Genomic DNA, 22,352 nt, shown 5'->3' on the forward strand with positions numbered 1-22,352 from the left:
GCTTACTTTGATTTACTTTGCTTTATATCAGTCTTCTTAAATTTAATATTATCCCGGTTATTGAGGACATAAAATGTTTTTAATTTTTTACAAAATGAGTGGGAACAGCAGAACTGTGAATGGAATTTCATTCATCCAGAGGAGCTTTCCCATCACCTTGTTTTATGCAGCAATCCCTTATGTGCCCCACAAAGCTATTCTTGAGGATCAGAATTTTGCAGGCTGAGGAGAGTATTCGTGAAAAATTGTAGACCTCTTTCCATAGTTTCCTTTCTGTGCTGAATTTTGGCAAGTTCTGGAATCTGGCTAATCATGGCATTCAAGCTACTATATGCAATTTCATGTTTATAATAGCTTCAGAAATATGTTGAGTTGACAGGTATTTTTAAATTTCAAGGACGTGTAACTAAATAGTTAAGAAGTTTTTATCTCTTTTAGCTTCTTAAGCACCTTGTCATGCTCACACTCACAGTAGCTAGTTGGGATTTTTTTTCTGTATTGTTTAAGTTTGATAATGCAAAATCTATTCTCAGCTAGAGAGGCTCTTCATATTTAACTGTGATGTTCAGATGGATGGAGCCTGGATTTCTACCATGTTGAAGGGATGGGGGTACCAGCCTCCAATTATATTTTTCAAGACAAAAATGTTCCTATTCTAAAAATTTCTCCTTATTTTAATGAAAAAAAATCTTAAGTGGGGTAATAATCTAGGTGGGAGGTTAACAGCTAGTCCATCCTGGATACAACCAGGGCAGTGAAAATATAGCAAAAATGTTGTAGCACAAAGCCTGACCTTTTCTTAACTTTATCGTTGCATAAATGGTATGCTCAACAGGGCCTTTTAAAGCACATGCTTAAATTAATCCATATTAAGAAATTTCATACTTTGTTAAGTTAGAAATGGTACCGTTATATTCCAGTCATGAAATAGATCATCGCTTCCCAGAAAGGCTTGTTACCATCTGTGACAAGTAACCAACACTTAACTTGAAAGATCAAAAGTGAGCTGAAACAAAGTCAACATAATTTTGCCACTGATGCTGAGAATGTTTAAACTTCATTTTTATGAAGTTCGCCCGACTTCCATAGCATCAAATATTCATGCTCCATTTAAATACTATATAATTCAATACAGTTAATATTTAATGTTTTATTAATTAAGCAAGCAATATTTATTTTTCTCTAATAAGCACTGTTCAACCTCATCTTGATTATGCAGAACAATCTTACAGTTCTGTTCTGCGTTTCATGTTCTGCAGTTTTGTATTTTGATTACCTCGAAGAGTCTGTTGAGAACATTTCTGAACCTAGTAAACCCATTTTTAAACATGCTGAAAAATGGTAATGAAATCTGTGCATTTGGCTGATTCTGCTCTGTATGGGGTATGTTTTAGGTCTTGTCAAGCTATGAAACAGAGAGTGGAGGATATTTTACTCCATTTAATATGAAGCTTGGTACTTCCCAGAGAGTCTAGGTTATTTTTAAAAATATATATACACATATAAAATTGTTTAGCAAAATAAATATTTTACTAAAGTAAAAAAATCAAATTAATAGGAACCATGATTCCCTTGACTACAGATATGAAAATACAAGTTCTATTGGAAGGTCTCCTGTAAATTCTAGAAAGCGTTCAGTCTCAAACATGGTTGAACCCCCAGGGAATCTTAACATGTAACATGTGCCAGCTTCAGACACCTAGTGCTAGGGTATGCAAAACAGAATTTCTGAGACAAAGATTCAAATCATTACTTTGATTTTCCTGAACAGTAATAGAAATCCCTGATGCTTGTAATAATGAAACCACCTCCCTGCAAAAATCATTTTTTTTCAAGTTCTGATGCTTACTAACCATACAGCACAAGCAGCACATTTCCCCCCTACTGATTTCCTGATAGGGTACAATATGGAAGTAATGGGTTGCGCCTGAAGCCGATTGAGTGAAAATCGGCCCCCACTTTAGTCTTTGGTGCCAATTTTCACTCAATTGGCCCCTGCCCCATTTTTAGTAGCATTAATAGAAGTGGTGGGATGGAACGCTCAAGGCTATTTTTACTTGGTTAATTTGACAGTTCTTCTAGCCTCTTTACACTTTTCTCAGCTGTTACTTTTACATGACTTCTATTTGGACATCCAACTGAGCTGAGAGAGCTTACTCCCACTCAACAAAAAAATTACAATTTGAATTTAAGCAGATTTCAAGTCTTAAAGAAACATGCTTATCTATCTTAATTAACTTGGAGCAACGGAAGGTCCTGTCGATCAGCACAACCTCCAGGCAGTAAACTGTGCAATTCTTCTTAAACTTGGGAAGCTTCCCAGCTATCCAGTCTATCAGTTATACTTGATATTTAATGGACTCTTCAAAGCATATAACCATGCTTATAACTCTTCAAAGCATATAACCTCTAAAACAAAAACCTTATTGCCACCTATGCTGACGGCGGGGAGGGGGAGCGTGGAATAACAAGACCAGAAACCAGTGCTGGAGTAAAAAACAGGCCACAACTTTATTAGCATAACAATAGGAGCATTGGCGCAGCATGAGGGGCAGATCCCAGGAACCCTCGGCTGGCCCGCCTGCCAGCCGGAACCCACCCCCCTCAGCCATGCTGAAGGGGGGACCCAAGGAGTGGCATACGGGGGAGTCACCTGGGTGTGCACCCCTGAGTGGCCTCCCCTGCCACCTGGGAGTGAGCTTTCCTGACCGCCCCCGAGCCGGGCAGGCCCTTCCATAGCTCACCCCCAAGATCCCTTATGGGGATCCCCTTAGAGGGCCTGGGCGCGCAGGCCCTGGCCCCCCGAACGAGATCTGCCCCGATGCTCACCGCATCCACAGTTGTGACAAAGGAGCAAAAGAAGCCATAAAAAACAGGGAGAGGAGGGTGGGTGTTCGAACTCCACCGTCGACTGAAGCGGGGCGGAGCCAGCCACGGGGCTATATAGGGAGGGGCCGGACCGGAGGGAAGACCGCAGTCCGGCTCTGGGCCCCGCCCCCCCCAGCCAACCCCGGCCACCCCGATTGGACGGCCGGGGTTTGAATCCATTGGCTGGGGGTCGCCCCGGGCCGCTGGGAAGCCCCGCAACATGGCGACCGCCACGCTTCGCCCTTCCCTGCGCCGGCGGCAACCTGGGCCCAGGTAAGTCTGAGCCCGACGATTGCCACCTATGCTGACGGCGGGGAGGGGGAGCGTGGAATAACAAGACCAGAAACCAGTGCTGGAGTAAAAAACAGGCCACAACTTTATTAGCATAACAATAGGAGCATTGGCGCAGCATGAGGGGCAGATCCCAGGAACCCTCGGCTGGCCCGCCTGCCAGCCGGAACCCACCCCCCTCAGCCATGCTGAAGGGGGGACCCAAGGAGTGGCATACGGGGGAGTCACCTGGGTGTGCACCCCTGAGTGGCCTCCCCTGCCACCTGGGAGTGAGCTTTCCTGACCGCCCCCGAGCCGGGCAGGCCCTTCCATAGCTCACCCCCAAGATCCCTTATGGGGATCCCCTTAGAGGGCCTGGGCGCGCAGGCCCTGGCCCCCCGAACGAGATCTGCCCCGATGCTCACCGCCACAGGAGCCCCCCTCGGGGCTCCCCGCCAACGCTCCTATGCGGAGCCAAGATAACAGGCCATCCCTGATGTCTTGCAGCCAGATGTCCTGACCCCAACTGGAGAGGTGGACCCCGTCGGGGCGAAAAAGAGGGTCCAAGCGATGTGAAATGTCCGGGTGACTGACAAAGAAGGCCCCTTTTTCCGTGACGAACCTCTCGACGGCTTGGGCCAGCCTCTGCCTGATGCCGTCCACCCTCCTGGGGCAGCGTGCCCCCCGCCACACCTGCCTCTGCAGGAGGTCTGACCAGAGAAAGGCTGTCCGCGGGAAGAGCCTGAACAACTGGCCCAAGTCCGCGCACAGTGATCGCTTCAATTCCGGGCACTCGCGCTCGCCGATGTCATTCTCGCCGAGCTGGATTACGATGGCGTCTGGTGGGCCCTGGAGCTGGGCCTGGCGTGTCAGCATGGGAATAAGGGCATCCCAGCGCATGCCCCGAACCCCCATCCAGCGGATCCGGAGCCGGTCGTCCAAACCCAGGTGTTGACCCCAGCCGGAGGCCGCCGCGTATTTTCCCGCCCAGTGGACGATGCTGTGGCCGCACAACCATGCGATCTTCCCCCTGCCTGGGCAGAGCAACACACAATCATTAGCGAGGGGTCGCCCCGCGGGGGCGGATATAGGAACGAAACGCGCTGGAGCGCCAGCGGCCGATGGCCTGTATGGCCGGCGCTGGGAGCCCCAACCCTGCGGCCACAGTGGCGGCCCCGATGCGAAAGGAGTGAGTGCCAAACTGCATGGGGGGGAAACCCGCATGCCGCAGGCACGCCCTCAGGACCGAGGCAAACTGGTAACGGGTGAGGAGCGAACCGTCCGCGTGCAGGAAGAGGGGGCCGGGGCCGGGCGGGCGTTCGGACAGATATGCCCTGATGGCCCGAACCGGGCACAGGCGCCTGCCCTTGGCTGCCCAAAGCCTGACAGAAGCCCCACGACCCCGCTGGTCAGTCTTGGAACGCCGCAGGAGAATAGTCACCCTGCGGGGGCAGCAAGAGACATCCGAGACGGCCAAGGCCCGCCCCGACGTGTCGGACCTGGACCCAGCGGCCACCTCACTCACCCGGAAGGCACCAAAAAATGTGAGCAGGAAGGCGGCGCGGAAAAGGCGCACCTCAGGCGCGGACCAGCAAAGGCGGGGGAGTGCATGAAGCACCCGTTCCAAGATGGCTAAGGTAATGGGGCGCCGGGGATCAGGGGGCGGCGGGGCCAGCCTGGACCAGCCCTCGAGGGCCCGACGGGCAAGGAAACCACTGCAAGGGTCGGGGAGGCCCTGTGCCTTGCTGAAAAAGGAAATGGCCGCTAGGTCCCGCCTCATGGACCGGGGGGAGAGACCCAGGCCCTTAAGGTGTGCCAGGTACTGTAGGACCATGTCCTGAGACGCGGGCCAGGGACCATGGCCCCTCGCGCCCGGGAAAAAGGCCTGGAAGCGGGTGGCGGCTGCCGCGTAAGCTCGGAGGGTGGAAGGGGCCACTGAGCAAAGTACTCCCTGCATCACGGTGTCCCTCCAATCGCCCACAGTTCCTCCGGGAAGGGGTCGGGGGTGCGACGAGCCTCTGGGGCCAGCGTGAAGAATCTCTCCATCTGGAAGCGAGACAATGCGTCGGCCAAGCCGTTCTCCACCCCTGCAACATGGCGTGCTGAGAAGGTAATGTTAGCAGCTAGACAGGTTAGCACGAAGCGGCGAACAAGCCGCATGACCCGCTCAGAGCGAGAGGACTGCCGGTTGATGACCCTCACGGCAGCCATGTTGTCACACCAGAAAGTGACACGCTTGTCGCGCAGCGCGGACCCCCATATGACCACTGCTACAACGATGGGAAAGAGTTCTAGGAATGTGAGGTCCCTGAGGATACCAGACCCCGCCCAGGTGGGGGGCCAGCGCCGCGCACACCAGCGCCCCCTGAAGTAAACCCCAAACCCCAGGCTACCTGCTGCATCGGAGTGGACCTGCAAGTCCGAGCCCAGGTCGAGGGGGTCCTGCCAAAGGGAGACTCCATTGAATCCCGACAGGAACTCCACCCACACCCGGAGGTCAGCCTTGATGCCTTTATTCAGCCGGATGCGATGATGAGGGGCAGAGACCCCCCGACAAGCCCTGGACAGGCGGGAGCAAAAGGCCCGGCCCGGGGAGACCACCCTGCACGCGAAATTCAGGTGACCGATGATGGACTGCAGCTCCCTGAGTGTGCATTTTTCCCGGGGCAGGGCGGCCGCGATGAGGGCCTGCAGTCGGGCTAGCTTGTCCGCCGGGAGCCTGGATCTGCCGGCTACAGAGTCCAATTCTATGCCCAGGTAGGTGAGGCAGGAGGAGGGGCCCTCCGTTTTTTCCTGCGCGAGGGGCACCCCCAGCTCACTGGCCAAGGACTGGAAGGAGCTGAGGCGGTCGGCACAGGCCGAACCGCCTGGGGGGGTCATCAACAGGAAGTCATCTAAATAATGACAGATGAATGGGGACCCCATGCGTACCTTGGCCGCCCACTCGAGAAAGGTGCTAAACGTCTCGAAGGCCGCGCAGGCCACTGAACAGCCCATTGGCATAGCCTTGTCGACGTACCACTTGTCCTGGAACTTAAAGCCCAGCAGACAGTGGTCTGCTGGGTGAACCGGAAGCAAGCGGAAGGCTGACTGCACATCGCACTTGGCCATGAGGGCGCCCTGCCCGCATGCCCTGACCAGGCGGACGGCATGGTCAAATGATGCGTACCGGACTGAACAGAGCTCGGGTGGGATCAAATCGTTCACTGATGAGCCCTTGGGATAAGACAGATGGTGGATGAGGCGAAATTCCCCGGGGGTCTTCTTAGGGACGACCCCCAGGGGGGAAACCCTGAGGTTGGGGAGAGGGGGACGATCGAAAGGACCCGCCACTCGCCCCGCCAACACCTCCTTGGCCACCTTGGCCGCAACCACCTCCGGGAAGTCTCTGGCGGACTTTAGATTACTGGCTGTTGTGGCAACTCGGGGGCCGGTGAAGGGGATCCTGAAGCCCCCCGCGAAACCCTCGCGCAGGTATGTGGCGGCCTGCCTATTAGGGTAGCCTGCCAGGAGGGGAAGGAGGGCTGCCAAGCGGATGGGGGTTTTGGCGAGGCCCAACGCTGCCTGACCCGGATTAGCTGCCGCCACCCGGGACCTGGGGGGCAGAGGAGGCCGATCCTCCTTCCTTCCGTGCAGCTGCGGCGGAGGACCGGCCCCCCTGAAAGGGCCGGGAGGGGGCAGCTCCCCGGGGGCATGACGGGCGGGCATGAGGCCCCCCACAGGAGTCGCAATTGTGGTCAAACCGGCACTTTGGACGGAAGCACTTGCCCTGGTTGTACTCCCAGCAGGGGCCCCTGGACCTGTCCCGGCGAAAGGACCAGCGCGAGCCACGGGACGCCTCCCCCTTGCCCCTCATGTGAGGCCCCACCAACCAAAGCCAAAGTTTCTGATTAATCAGGTCCCACCGGGCCCGTGGGTTGTGGGAGGCCCTCTTACGGAAGGCCTCATCGTATTCTATGGCCGCCTGTTCCCCAGCGAGGGCCCGAGCCCGGAGGACATTGCTGAGATGGTTGGACAGGTGCCAGCCCCTATCGGGGTACGCCACCTGCACCACCCCCATGTATACAGAGAAGCCCTCCAGCCAGTTGGAAAATGTCCGTTCGGCTGCAGGCTTACTCGCCTTCTTGTCCCGCTTGGAGACGGGGGCAGACCTGCCATCCTCCGCCTCTGGCTTCAAAAGTGAAAATATGTCCATATAATAGCCATTGAGGATACGTTCCCGCGCTCTACGGGACAGGTGGAGGCCCGGAGGGTCCTCGTCATCCGTGAAGGATGCGCCCCGGGGAGAGGGCTCCCCTTTGCCCCAAACCTCCTGGGGGTCCCGCTCACCCCCAAGGCCCCTGGCCCGCCGCCGCTGGGCCCATGCTGGCAGGCCTGGGACCCCGGACGCTTCTTCCCAGTACTCCTCCCCTGGGGACCCATCCTCCGACGAGGAGGACTCACCTGTGGTTTCCCCGCTGTCTGAGTCCTCCCGGCGATGCCGGCTTCTTCTCCTTCGCGCCTTCCTCCCCTTCTTCGCTGGCCTCTGGCGCTCCCTGCTGCTCGATTCCGCCGAGCATCAGCCCTCAGTGGAGGGCGACGAGTCCTCCTCGCGGGTGCACGGCCTGCGGAGGAGCTCTTTTCGGCGCCGCCCGTGGAGGCAGTGCTCCTGCTCCCCCGCGTGCTCTGGGAAGGGGGCGTGCCGTTGCCCGGCGGGTGGAGGGCTCTGCTCCCCCGCCCGCCGCTAGCCCGGGCTGTAAGCGTGCCCCTCCCCGAAGCCCTGGTCTGCTTTGCAGGGGCCATGCCGCCCTTCCCCCTGCCTGCTACCCCCCCCGGGCCGAAGGTGCCGCTTGACTCGACGTCCTCCGGCGTTTCGCGCACCGCTGCCGCTTCTGCTCCGCGAAGCCCGAGGCACAGCTCCGACCACGTGCCCTCGCGATCTGCGTGCGCTTCTCGCTGCGGGATCTTCTGCCGAGGTCGGGCCGCCGCTGCTCTTCTTGCTCGGTCAAGGCGAAAGGCTCAGCTCCAGCCTTGCGCCTCCGACCCGCACCCGCTCGGTCTTCGGCTGCCCGTTCCCGCTGCGATCCGCCGCCTCGCTCCGCTCCGTTCGAACTCCACCGTCGACTGAAGCGGGGCGGAGCCAGCCACGGGGCTATATAGGGAGGGGCCGGACCGGAGGGAAGACCGCAGTCCGGCTCTGGGCCCCGCCCCCCCCAGCCAACCCCGGCCACCCCGATTGGACGGCCGGGGTTTGAATCCATTGGCTGGGGGTCGCCCCGGGCCGCTGGGAAGCCCCGCAACATGGCGACCGCCACGCTTCGCCCTTCCCTGCGCCGGCGGCAACCTGGGCCCAGGTAAGTCTGAGCCCGACGAAAATCCTTGGAGCTCTCTAACAAAACGTCTTTTGTTAGACATTGCATCTCCCTTCGTTTGAGTGTCCTCTTGTAAGAGCTCTCATGTAGAGAGACTATAACAATAATAATAGTGTGCTGTCAAGTCACAACCAACTCATGGCAACCCCAGGAGCATGAAGTTTCAAGACAAGAGATGAGCAGAGATGGTTTGCCATTGCGGTCCCCTGTATAGCAGCATTGGTGGTCTACGATACAAGTATTAACTGTGGCTGATTCTACTTAGCTTCCAAGCTCTGACCAGGTTCAGCTAGTCAGGGCTATTATGCCGTTATTGCATCTTACTTTTTTTAAAAAATTAAACCCTGGAAACATTATTACAATTTAGTTGTTAATGTTTTGTTTACTACCTTTCCATTGCTAGACCATATACTCGCTGTTTATATGTTTTCATACATATCTCAGACTAGTAACTATGAAAATATTTTTACCAGTTAAACTGTTAATATAATGGAGAAAATGAAGATTTGAGACAGAGAAGTTTAAAATTTAAAATGAAACTCAGAATCTGAAAGCATGTTGATGATGCAATTCTAACAGAGTCCATGCCAGAGTCCTAAACAAAGTCTAGTAAAACTCAGAGTCTGCAAGCACATTGACTGTACAATTCTAAACAAAGTTCATTCCAAAGCTCAAAGTCTAAGTTCATTCAGATCAAAGTACTTGGAAATGTGTAGCTCTGCTCACTACTTTGGGTAACTATAGCTCAGTCAACATTTGGGATTTTGGGTGCAGCCTTGGGAAAAATCACTTTATACTTTCTTACCTTGTGAAATTGGGGTAAAACCATTACTTTCCTTCCTTTGTTCTTCTCCTTATGAATATTCTATTTTTTTTTACTCTTTCCGAATAAAAATCAAAGGAGCTTTAAAGTGCCTAATCCTTTGCATTGTTTAAATAATTAATAATTTAACATTGGCACAGTTCTTTGATTGTACAAAACATGCAATGGATGCAATCCAGAAGAATAAAAAATACACAATTAAGTCCTTTTGAAAGCAATGAAAAGAACTTGCCCTAAACAAAGGTACACCCTTTTAAGCTCATTGACTTCAATAGACTGTGCTTAGGATGACATTATATGTTGCAGTTCTCTGGGAGCAGGTCCAACCCCATTGCCAGAGCTGCCCCTGGACTTACCCAGGAGCCACAGAATATCCACTTGGGAACTTGAGGTACCAGCAACAGAAAAGCCCACCAGGACAGTGGCAATATGGAAAAAGGCTAGAACAACGTGGACACAGTATTAACCCTTTAAAATTCCAACTGAACCACAGCCAACAGCTGCCAAACCAGGATAACAGCAGCAAGGAGAAGAGTGCTGCTTCAATAGTAATACAGTTTGGACCTCTTAAAGCTCTACTTCAGTCACTCACCACCAACAGATGCTGGCAGTTTAGCACCCAGCTAAGGCAATGGGAGGTATAAACAGCCTGCAAGTGCAGTCCAGGATTCCCATGAGGTCTCATGAGGCTACCTTGTCCTAGATAGCCCAGGTGAGCCTGATCTCATCAGATCTCAGAAGCTAAGCAGGGTCAGCCTTGGTTAGTAATTGGATGGGAGATCTCCGGTGTAGGCCAGGGTTGCAGAGGCAGGCAATGGCAAACCACCTCTGTGAGTCTCTTGCCATGAAAACCCAAACAGGGGTCACTATAAGTCAACTTTGACTTGAGGGCTCTCTCTACCACCACCTCATGAGGCTGCCAGTTCTTGTGAGTCTTCAGGGGAATTGACTGAGCATGTGCAGGCTGCTGCACTACCCATATAAGGGGCTTAGGGCAAACCAGTGAGGAGGTAGTTGAGTTCTCTCTCTCTCTTCTGGTTGTACTGGAGAGAGCTAGTGGAGAAGAGGAGTAACTAGTTGTATGCTGTATGCTTCCTCCCCTCACCAGTTCTGAAGCTCTGCAAGCCCAAGCAGGACAAAAAAGGAGGATGGATAAGGGAGCTGCTAAAAGCCGGGGCATGGACACTTCTGAAGCTCACCCCCCCCCCCAATTAATGTGAATAAGCCAAATAGAAGACACATGTGAATGACTGCAACTGCAAGCTTTCATGGAGGAAACAAAGGGTGAACTTCTCCCCTATCCATGCGTCATGGCTATCATCTGAATTGGGAGTACCTACAGCTGCTCTTTAAAGTAAATTGGAAATGTATTGTCGAAGGCTTTCACGGCCGGAGAACGATGGTTGTTGGGGGTTTTCCGGGCTGTATTGCCGTGGTCTTGGCATTGTAGTTCCTGACGTTTCGCCAGCAGCTGTGGCTGGCATCTTCAGAGGTGTAGCACCAAAAGACAGAGATCTCTCAGTGTCACAGTGTGGAAAAGATGTAGGTCATTTGTATCTACTCAGGAGGGGTGGGGTTGAGCTGAGTCATTCTGTAAGAGTTTCCCAGGGTGTGGAATGCTAATGGCGGGAGGCTTCACTGAGTCATTCTGTAAGAGTTTCCCAGGGTGTGGAATGCTAATGGCGGGAGGCTTCACTGTATCCTGAGGCGGTTCTTTTGCATATGGATTGGTGCTTGATGTGCTAATCTTCTCTGCAGGGCTATTGTCGGGTGTGGAGTGTTTTGTTGGCCTGGTGTTTTTCAGAACTGGAGCCCATGCTCTGTTCATTCTTAAGGTTTCTTCTTTCCTGTTGAAGTTTTGCTTATGCTTGTGAATTTCAATGGCTTCCCTGTGCAGTCTGACAAAGTAGTTGGAAGTGTTGTCCAGTATTTTGGTGTCCTGGAATAAGATACTGTGCCCTGTTTGAGTTAGGCTATGTTCAGCCACTGCTGATTTTTCAGGCTGTCCAAGTCTGCAGTGTCTTTCATGTTCTTTTATTCTTGTCTGGATGCTACGCTTTGTGGTCCCGATGTAAACTTGTCCACAGCTGCAGGGTATACGGTATACTCCTGCAGAGGTGAGGGGGTCTCTGCTGAGACCAGCAGAGACCCCCTCACCTCTGCAGGAGTATACCGTATACCCTGCAGCTGTGGACAAGTTTACATCGGGACCACAAAGCGTAGCATCCAGACAAGAATAAAAGAACATGAAAGACACTGCAGACTTGGACAGCCTGAAAAATCAGCAGTGGCTGAACATAGCCTAACTCAAACAGGGCACAGTATCTTATTCCAGGACACCAAAATACTGGACAACACTTCCAACTACTTTGTCAGACTGCACAGGGAAGCCATTGAAATTCACAAGCATAAGCAAAACTTCAACAGGAAAGAAGAAACCTTAAGAATGAACAGAGCATGGGCTCCAGTTCTGAAAAACACCAGGCCAACAAAACACTCCACACCCGACAATAGCCCTGCAGAGAAGATTAGCACATCAAGCACCAATCCATATGCAAAAGAACCGCCTCAGGATACAGTGAAGCCTCCCGCCATTAGCATTCCACACCCTGGGAAACTCTTACAGAATGACTCAGTGAAGCCTCCCGCCATTAGCATTCCACACCCTGGGAAACTCTTACAGAATGACTCAGCTCAACCCCACCCCTCCTGAGTAGATACAAATGACCTACATCTTTTCCACACTGTGACACTGAGAGATCTCTGTCTTTTGGTGCTACACCTCTGAAGATGCCAGCCACAGCTGCTGGCGAAACGTCAGGAACTACAATGCCAAGACCACGGCAATACAGCCCGGAAAACCCCCAACAACCATAAATTGGAAATGTTTGAGATACAGTCAAGGATGTCCTAGAGTCATGCACAGTTTGGCCCTTAGAAATAAAGGAAGCCTGACTTAAAAAACAACAACAGTATGTGCAGCACCATTATATATAAGGCGTATACCTCTCTTTGATGTTCCACATTTGAGAAGACCATACCAGAAATCTCTGCATCAGCAAAAAAGGCTCCTCTTGGTCAATATCCTTTCTTTAATACAGCTGAAGTGTTATGTAGGTCATTATATCAGATCTCAATTATTGTAAATGTGAATATTATACAGGATTTCATATCAGAGAGCAGTAGCTTAGTCAAAGTAGTCTGTAATTTATTTTCCACCACAGTGAGAACTCACAAGCATATTGTTCAAGGTGGTAAGAGGGAGTTCCTTTGTTTTAATTACTATTTAGATGGATTTGATCATTTCTTTTAAACCTTCTTTGGCATTAGCATATCTTCCCAAGCATTCTAAATCTTTTGAATAAAATAAAACAGAACTAAAAAGAAATTCTGATAAAATCATCCTATTTCCTGGCTTTACTATACAAACAAAATTTCAGTGCTAATAATTAGTCTTATTAATTGCTTTTACACAATGATAGTAATAATTTTGAAGCTAGATGAAGTTTAGTTCTAATCATTTTGGCATTTTAAAATTCTCCCTATCCAGTACCAGTAGCTTTTAAAAATAAAATTGGCTTTCTTACAATGGATGAAGACATCAGAAAAAAATTCAGATCTAGTAGCACCTTAAAGACAAACCTTCAGGAGCAAGAGTTTAGGGAGCTCTGACTCTCAAATACTCATACCTGGAAATCTAGCTGGTCTTTAAGGTGTTACTGGACCCAAATCTTGCTCTACTACAACACAGCTACTCACCCCAAACTATCTGAAAAACAGAATGTTATTCTTATTGAGATGCAGTACATTTAAAATTCTCAGAAGAAACAGGACTCAGGAAATCACATCCCTACTAGGGGTGTGCACAGGGGAAAGATTCGGGTTTCCGAATCTTTCCCCTTTCGGATTCCGAAAGGAATCCGAAATACTCCTAAACCCAAAGCAGCAAGCCGCTTCAGGATTATGGCATTTCAGCCACTTCGGTATGCTCCGTAAAAATTTGGAGCATACAGAAGACCACAGCAGGAGCTGTTGGCTTTTTCACCTGATGGGAGGGGGGAAGAGGGAGCTCCCTCTTCCCTTATCCCATTGGGTGAAAAAGCCAGCCTGAAAACTTTAAAAGCTCAAAGCAGCACTGAAAAGCCCTGCTCTGAGCTTTGAAAAACTCTAAGCCGGCTATTTACTCCAATTTCCCTTTGCCCTTGGATCAGCTGTTTGGCGGGGATTTCTCCACCAAACAGCCAATCCTGGTTTAAATGCTCCTTTCCCTGCTGCTTTGCAGGGACAAGGAAAGGGGCATTTAAACCCTTGACCCGAAGCTTCCTGAAGCAATACAAATTGCTTGGGGAAGCTTTGGTTCGGGGTTTCCAAATCAAGCCCAGCAACAAAACTCACCCATTGGTTGTGGTAGCGGCTGAGGATGCCCTTGCCTGGGTTGGGGAGGGGTGACCAATTCCCCTCACATGGTGAGAGCAGAGCCACACAATGGATCAGTGCTATTACTGAGGATGCCCTCCCCTGGGATGGTGATGGACATATCAAATCCCCCGGAAGGGAACTGCTGGGCAGTCCAGCAAACTGATTCCTTTCCTTTAAGGGGGGCCCATAACCTGCCGTGGCAGGCAATTGTGGCATCTTGAGCCCCCCCCCCCCGCTGGTGTGAGCTGCCAGCACTAACAGAACCCAGCCATTGGCAGTGGTGGAGCAGATGGGTGCCCTCCCCTGGGTCTGGGGAGGGGGAGAGACTGAGTGGAGGAATGTAGTGGACAGTTACTTTTACAATTACATTGGTTTTGGATACAAGTGTACAGGGAATAGATAGGTTCAGGTAACAGGTCTTGTTGAAACATTGATGCATGGGTCAGGGAGACAGAGACCGATTCTCCTGGAAGTGGGGAGCAGAACAACGCAACAGATAGGTGCCCACCCTTCGCATTGAGGAGTAGTCTTGTTGAAAAATACTGATGCACGGGTCAGAGAGACAGAGACCGATGCCCCTGGAAGGGGGGAGCAGAACTACGAACCACGTTTTCCCTGAAGTATGAACCAGCCATTTCAAATAGGTTCATAATTCGATTCGTGCCCATCTCTACTCTGGAACTCTATCCCATGGCAGACTCATTTGTCCCTTTCTGTTGCAATCTTATTCCAGTGGGCGAAAACTTACTCGATTTGTTTGACATTCTTTCAGTGATCCCTCTTTCCTATACAATGTTTTAATTGTTGGTTTTGTATGTATTTAGCTCTGGTTTTAATTCTGTGTTATTGTTGGTTTTTAACGCTTTTTAAAATTATTATGTATGTTTTAATTTGTTAGTTGCCTTGCTGGCTCTTCTGAAAGCAGAAAATTGGCTGCCACAGAACGTGCATAGTGGTTAAAACATGGCTACAGAACAGTTGTCTGCTACACAAGATGATGAACTTAAGTGGCCTTGTCAACAATCCTTAATAGCTAGATTTGAGAAATGAAGGCCTAGATACCTACATAATATAAAACCCACTGTATAATTAAAACCCACTGTAGGTCCACTTACAAGTAAGCTTTGATGGTCTTTTTATTTACTGTATTTTTCTGCAAACCTGCGCCTTGACCTTTCATGTCAACTTTTGCTGCTGTTGTTATTAGAATGGTGGAGCCACTCATACCTTCTAGATAGTTGACTGGTGGCAATGCTGCTAAGTGTAATCCTTCTACCATTGGCCTCAAAAGCAGTGGTCTTGTGCTTACTTCAAGTCCTAATGCATTTCAGTAGCTGAATTCAGGCATCATAACTAATTCTGGTTTCCTCACAATGAGGATGAACCAGGAAGTCCTGAGGCTCGTGCACTTCCCGCCCACTTTTCTAAAGCCAAGATTGAAGGCTTGGTTTAAAAGGAACTGCTGTTTGTTGTTATGTCTGATTTAACACCTCAATAAATTGAGAAGCAGTACTTGCTTACAAATTGGGATTCTAAACCAAGAGACAGACTGCAGTTTTGTAAAGCTCCTGTCCTGATTCAACAAGCTGTGGTTTCTTTCAACTCAAGACATGTTCATTTCCACCTCCATGCTTAAGGGTAGGAAGGAGGGGAGGGGAGCATGATGAGACCCCAAAGATTTCCGGGCTCGTGTTGTCACAAGCAAATAAAATAGAGCCAATAGGACTTGCTTCTAAGTAAACACACATAGGGTCTGGTTATATGGACTTCATATCCAGATTCAGCAACTGCAGTATGAGTTTGTTCGTATGAATATGTAAAATCATCATCACAGATGAAAAACCAGAATAGAGTTATTGTATGGGCTGAAGCCATTTCAAACACAAATACTTTTATTTAGAACAGAAATATTACCAGTGAATATTACATAAGCATAAGACAAATATTCAAAAAGTTAACATCTGAATTTTCCTACACCACATAGGATTTTCCATTGTGGATGTATAGCTATGAAGTAAAATCTTGAAAACAATCCTACTCGTACCCTGTGTTAGTAGTATATTTTTCCTGAAAAGATTAATAAGCCTTACAGTGATCTCATAACATACGTTTCAGTTTTTTTGGAATCCATCCTAAAAACAAAAAGGACTTTTCTGATTTAATAAAAGTCTCCATGGCCAGAAATGCAGATGTTTCAGAAGAGCAAAGGAGTGGTCTGCATGTGTTTAAACTCTGCATTCTTTTCCTGTGACCAACCTTACGTGGACTTGGAGTTAGTTCCACATGTGTAGTTAGAAGCGAGCTTCTTTACTATGGGACAAATGTCTCTGTAATTAAGGGATTTGTAATGTTTTGAAATTTAGTTTGAATGTGCAGAAAGGGAATTGATTATCAAGAGTGTGCCAAAAAATGACTGTCATGGAATAAATTAGGATTAGGATACATTTATTTGAAGTGTGGAGATAACACGGTAGAATATGAAAGATTGTAACCTTTTGCTAAATCCTTTATAGAAAAAAATTATATTATTCTGTACGTAAGGCAGGCTTCTAGATTAATTTATGGCAAAGAAAGAAGTCAAGTCATCTAAGGATCTTTACAAGATCAATTCAACTTCCAATTTATGTTAGCTTTTACTGTCCAATTTGCATAGGATCTATGTTAGGCAGCCTGGAATAGTAGTTAGCATGTCAGACTAGGATCCTGGTTTAATCCGTAGCTGGCCATAGAAGTTTGCTGGATGACTTTGGGCCAGTCAGTTGCTCTGTCTAACCTAGCTTACAGGATAGTGGTTGTGAGAATGAAAATGAAAGAGAGGGGTATGATGTTGTAAACTGTTTTGGGTCTCCACTGGGGAGAAGAGAGGGGCATAAACGTCAAAATAGAAAGAGGATCAAGATTACACAGCCAGGGAGCTAAGAACTTCAATGCAAATACAGTCAGCTTTCGGATTTATCAAATCCTCACTTATGTACTTCTCATTTATGGAGAAGTTGAGTCACTTTGCTGTATTGCCTCCATTTTGTTTGAAGTTCAGCTTGAACACAGACCTAAAGAACATTGGCTTGTGCAGTAGTCATTTATGCTGCAGGGTCATGGCCAGCTCATGTCTTGGTAGATAAGTTGCATTTGTAACTTAAGTGTTGCCACTTGCACCTGCACATCTGGCAAACCAGACCTTCTTGATCACCAGAAAAGAAGGCATGTACCACCTGGGTCATAGACATTAAAGTGACCAACTTGCAGAGCCCAGAATCAGTTAACCCTCTCTTTACACCTATGCAGATAGATGCATTAGTTAAATGACAGTGGATAATTTTCTGTATGTTGTTTTATGTGCAGTACTGATATTTTCAATTTAGTGTAGAATTTTGGAAAAAAATATTTTATGGCACAGAGAGAGAGAGAAACCTCGATTCCCATGAGGCAGTATGAGAATGTGCATGTTCAAATGGATCTAGATCTAAACACTTGGCAGCTATTAACAGATACCAAATGACACTACTGGAAGTGACAGAGAAAGAATAATACTAAGTAGTCTACTCAGAATCCTACCTAGGTCTATTCAATTGGACTTCCATGAAAATGTTCTTAGGATTGCACTGAGAGACACCAAAGTAGTAAGTGGCATCTCAAAATGTGATGGGAGAGGGGGTTGTTTATTTAACAATGCATCTTTAAACAGTTAGAAATGGTAGCTGTGAGGGTGCTCATAACAACAGAGGAAAAGACAAATGTGGCAGACCAGTATATAATTATGCTTGCATAGTTGTCTTTGTTCTCACAATCAAATACATTCAGGCTGTTCAGACATAGATGAACAGTTTGGTGTCGTGGTTAAGAGTAGAGATGGGCAAGAATCGAATTACGACCCAAAAAAATGCACGAACCAGTGGTTCATGGAAGCTCGTTTCTACGAACTTCCATGAACTGATCTACTGGTTCATTTGGGTTGTATTAAAAGGGCAGTTTAAATAGCCATTTTCCCAGGGAAATGGCCATATAAACTTTTCCTGCCGCCTGCAAGTGACAAGGCCCTTTAAACTATCAGCTGGCAGGCGGCAGGGGAGTACTTAAATGGCCCAAGCCCCAGCCCCTACCCTCAGCCCCAGCCCCACACTTACCTTGCCCAGCTGCCCTGTGGGCCTGCAGAATCCTCCTCCTCCTCCCGCGAGGGGCAGAAAGGCCATTTTTAGCCTCTTCCACCGCTGCGTGGGCCCGCAGGATGGCGGAGGAGGCCCGCTCCTCAAATGGCCACCGCCTGAAGGGCAGTATATAAATCAAATGTTGTTCTTATGTTGTGTTGAATTTTCAGCTTCAATTCTTGCTACTTGCAATCAGTCTGTGAACTGAGCTCTTTGATCATGACATTCATAACTGAAATATGACCTATTGTATACAAGACTTGTATATAAGACTTTGCATCCAATCCACTGTATTTATTCATATATTTATTTGTATTGGATTTGTATTGCATTTTATGTCTTTTAGAATTCCACCGTTGATCCTGAATTGCTTCTAATTGACACTTTTTTTGTGACGGTTAGGATCTTAAATATTGTTTTTAAAGTACTAGAAATGGCTGGTGGTGGCATTTTAATTTTCCCTGCCTGGTGGCATTTTAATTTTTCCCTTTGGGATTTTGATATATATTTTCATTAACATCATTTTAATATGGAATTAATATAATTTTTTTACTTGGAATTAATATTCTCCTCCTTACAGTTAATTTTTCTCATTAGTTTTATGAATGCTGGAGGAAAACTGTGTGCTTATTAATATCAGATAATTAATTTTTTTGGTTTAAGAAGCAATTTATGTGAAGAATGTAATAAATTCAGAGTCATCTATGCTCCTTGTAGGTCATGTGCTTATTGAGAGCAGAAATGGTGTGCAAAGTGTGCTAACTTTCTAATGAGCACATACTGACTATTATTCTCTTAAAGGTCATACACTTTCTCTTAATTCATGGGCAATCTGTCATAATTTAGCCCAAAGAAGCCAGTCGTATGATGCGACTGACACCCTCCAGGTGGATTCAACCAATTTCCTGAGAAAATATAAGCATCACTTCAGGCACATTTAAGAAGGGCGCCTCCACGGTGATTCAGTGTGTATATGCACATGGTGCTCAGAGGAGGCATGCTCCTGCTGCTCAGCTATGGGGTAAACATGAACGCTTTTGATCTTTTCAACTGTTTTAATTCTATGTTTTCGTGATCCATTGACTTAAATATATCTTCCGTTTGTAATGAAGAAATTTATTCTACAAAGCTTATATTGGCTAGTCTGATACAGTTCTTCATTACAAAGGGAAAATATATTTAATTGTTTTGCGTATAAATGGTGACTGTGGCTGTGCCAGAGGATAATATCCATGCACCAAAAGCTGTAGTATTTTGAATATCAATTTGAACTGCTTTTCTTCTCCCAAATTTTTACTGGCTTGGGTATTCATCCTCATCTTGACAGCATGTTTATTACAATTGAATGTATGGGTCTATATGAAGCTGAGCCTGACACTTGGTGGTCGGCCTAGTTGTGAATTGTAATCTGCCCTGAGTCTGCTGGTGTGGGGAGGGCGGAATATAAATTAAATTAAATTAAATTAAATTAGTTTGTTGTTGGCTTTCCCATCAAGCAACCAGCCTCCAAGGTTTCAAGTACAGTTCAGTCCTGCTACCTAACTTCTCTTGAGCTGGTGATACAAGGTGATATATGCAAGGCATGTGTGCTACTACTGTTCTATGTGTCCTCCCCTCCATTATATGTGGAAAGGGATATGGCTTACTATGATCTACACTAGTAAAGCATTAACAAAAAACACGGCAAAGAAACTTCAATAACTTCAGCACAAGGGATTCCTCAGGCCCAGAAAGCTGTCTGCAGGTTCGCAACTGACTGACTCTTGCAAAATTCCAATTGCTTTTGTTTGTGCCCAAGATCCTGGCGAATACCACTGGGGTATATATTTCTGGGCTCAGATTTTCTTTGCTCGGCCAGGATGACTGACTGCTTCAGTCCAGCAGCCTTACTCTATATCGAAGTGCAGTCATTAGAGCCTCCCCATTCTCACTTATAGAATAGGTTTTTTCCTCATGGTTCTTTGCCTTCCATAAGTGATTTACGCTGCAATCCTTTTTAGGATTGCATTGCTAACTAGTTTTCACAAGGTGTGTACTGAGTAATGGTTAATAATACTGGCATGTATCCTAACACTCTAGTAACAAAGTCTGAAGCCTTCCTCCAGCCTAAGGAGCATTCCTCCAACTTAAATTGTTCTTCCTCCAGCCTAAGGTAGGATACATGCCAATATATGCAAATTCAATAATAATGTGATTGCACTCTGGAAATTACAGGAACAAATTATTTTTTTGGATATTTGTTACAAATATTCTTATTTAAGAAATTCTATTCCAAGAAAACTCAAGAAATTTAGCATGCTGCGATTCTTTTGCTGTACATCGTCATCTCTGAAGTGATCGATGCTGCACGTTTCTGCTTTCTCTTGCTTCCACTTTTTCTCACTTGTCACTTTTGACTTGCAGCCACAGCTAGTTCCCTAGCAACAATGATCTCTCCTAACATTGTATGTGACAATACGCAAGTCATGTGCATTCCTGTTTCCAGCCAGGAACACTCCAGGAGCTGAATGCCAGGGGTGGAGTAGTTAAACTTTACAGAGGCTTCCTCTCCAGAAGCCTTTTGGAGACTTAAATGTCAATGGCCTGGTCACTTAGGCAGGTCTGTTACTTGATGCTATATATTAAGACAGGAATTGCTCCCCAGTGCCCCCTTATAAACAGAGAGACAGCCTTGCTTACTTCCATCAGTTAAAGCAAGCTATCCCTTTGTCTTTTGAGGGAAGTCAAAATCAGAATTTTTCTGTTTGGTTTCATGAGGTGTTCCAAAAGGGTAGTTTAGGTTTGGGATATGACACAGAGTTAATAGGATAAATGTTAGTTTAATCCTATAATTAATGCACTCACTTTATACACAGCATAGGCTCATGTATCACAAGAATTTATTTATTTATTTATTTATTTATTTGACAGAAAGAGTCAGTGGTTCAAAAAAGCTGGGTGGTTTGGCAAGAAACATATGTCTGTGTTTTGATAGTAACGTTCTTGTGAGGTGAACATTATTCTTATTAGGGAACAGCTATTCAGCACTAATGTGTCCTGCAGTGATAATATTCCATGACATGTTGTTTTGAAATGAGGTATTTTATGTAAGAGCATATAAATTAAATCATGAAGTCTTCGAGGGATTATAAAATTATGTAGTTCTTGAAGTAAGGCCACTAAAGACTTCTAAATAATTGAAAAAACATTTGGATTTAAACTATTCACTATTGTTCTGTTTCTCTGTAGGATACTCTGAAGCTCGATTATATAAGAAAGGAACTGGAAGCAGAGTGGAAGAGCACAAAGGTAATAGGATGATAGGAACTTTGTGAAGGACTCAAGGCAGAAGAATGCATAGAACAACGTGGGTGGGAGGAGAGAGCAGTTGCAGAGTGATTTGTTGTGTGTGCAAATTACCCTGTAAATAGAGGAAACTCAGTAATAAAATAAAATATTTATACAACTAAAAGGACTTACACAGGAACGTTTCAAAGTATAATAGCATTTCAGAAAGATTTGTCTTGTTCAGCAAATGGAAAGAGATTTCCTTTGGTTTTTCATTAGTCTTTTAAAAACAAAGGACTTTTAGCTTTAAAATGATTAAATTTGTACATCCCATATTTTATTATATTACATTTCAAAAGACTTTTATATGATGACTGTCCACAAGCCCAATGGAGAGATGTGGCAGAAACTCAAACTCCCAATTCATATGAGCGCAAAAGGGACAGGACAGGAAGTGCAAGTCACACATGCTTCTGCTGCCATGCTTCTTTAGACTGTTTGGTGCTGCTCTTGGTGTACTGGTTTCAAGGGACAGCGAAGCAAGGGGACAGAAGATTTTATATTGCTTTATTTACTTAGGAGATTTTTATGCCTCCTTTCCAGAGTCCTGTATGAGGCAGCTTACAAATAAAACCATCAGAATTTATCGATATAAAAACAAAACAAAACATTAAAAACAAGGCAGGGACATAAGAACAGCATAAAAATATCCATAAAATAGACCTCAGACCCAAAATAGATCATAAAACAGCTAAGTCATCTCAAAGTTGAAATCTAGAGTGCTACTGTAGAAAAAGACTGGTTTGAGTTTTCATTATGTTGAACCGAATTATAGTGCCTGTTTTCAGTTATATGGGAGGAACTTTTAGAGAGGCCTCTCTGGACCGGCAGCTTATAAATTTTCTAAATAAATTATTTATGTATCTATTTGATTAAGTTTATAGTCCAATCTCCCCGCAGGTGGGCTCAGAGCAGATAACATGTTTAAAAGAATAAAACCATATTAACAAGATAAAAATAACATTTAAAATTCAATACAGCAAACCAAATATCAAGCCCACATAAGCATATCCCATGGGAGTGGGAGATGGCAAATTATTTAAAGTGAGTCAGCAGAAACCAGGGGGGTCCGACCCCCCCCCCCTTCAACAGGAGACTGGCGGAATAGCTCACCTGTGCCTCAATCACAACTATATGCCTGGCGGAACA

General features: G+C 46.9%; 1 protein-coding gene across 1 annotated transcript in view; it reads left to right on the forward strand.

The window, feature by feature from the left end:
* CNBD1 (cyclic nucleotide binding domain containing 1) overlaps positions 1-22,352 on the forward strand; it is a 239,462-nt gene that overhangs the window by 212,467 nt on the left and 4,643 nt on the right. The window contains exon 11 of the mRNA XM_054985894.1: positions 21,105-21,164. Coding sequence (XP_054841869.1) covers positions 21,105-21,164 — 60 coding nt within the window. The remainder of the gene's footprint in view (positions 1-21,104; positions 21,165-22,352) is intronic.

Source organism: Eublepharis macularius, chromosome 7 (genome assembly GCF_028583425.1).
Source record: "Eublepharis macularius isolate TG4126 chromosome 7, MPM_Emac_v1.0, whole genome shotgun sequence".
Taxonomy (NCBI): domain Eukaryota; kingdom Metazoa; phylum Chordata; class Lepidosauria; order Squamata; family Eublepharidae; genus Eublepharis; species Eublepharis macularius.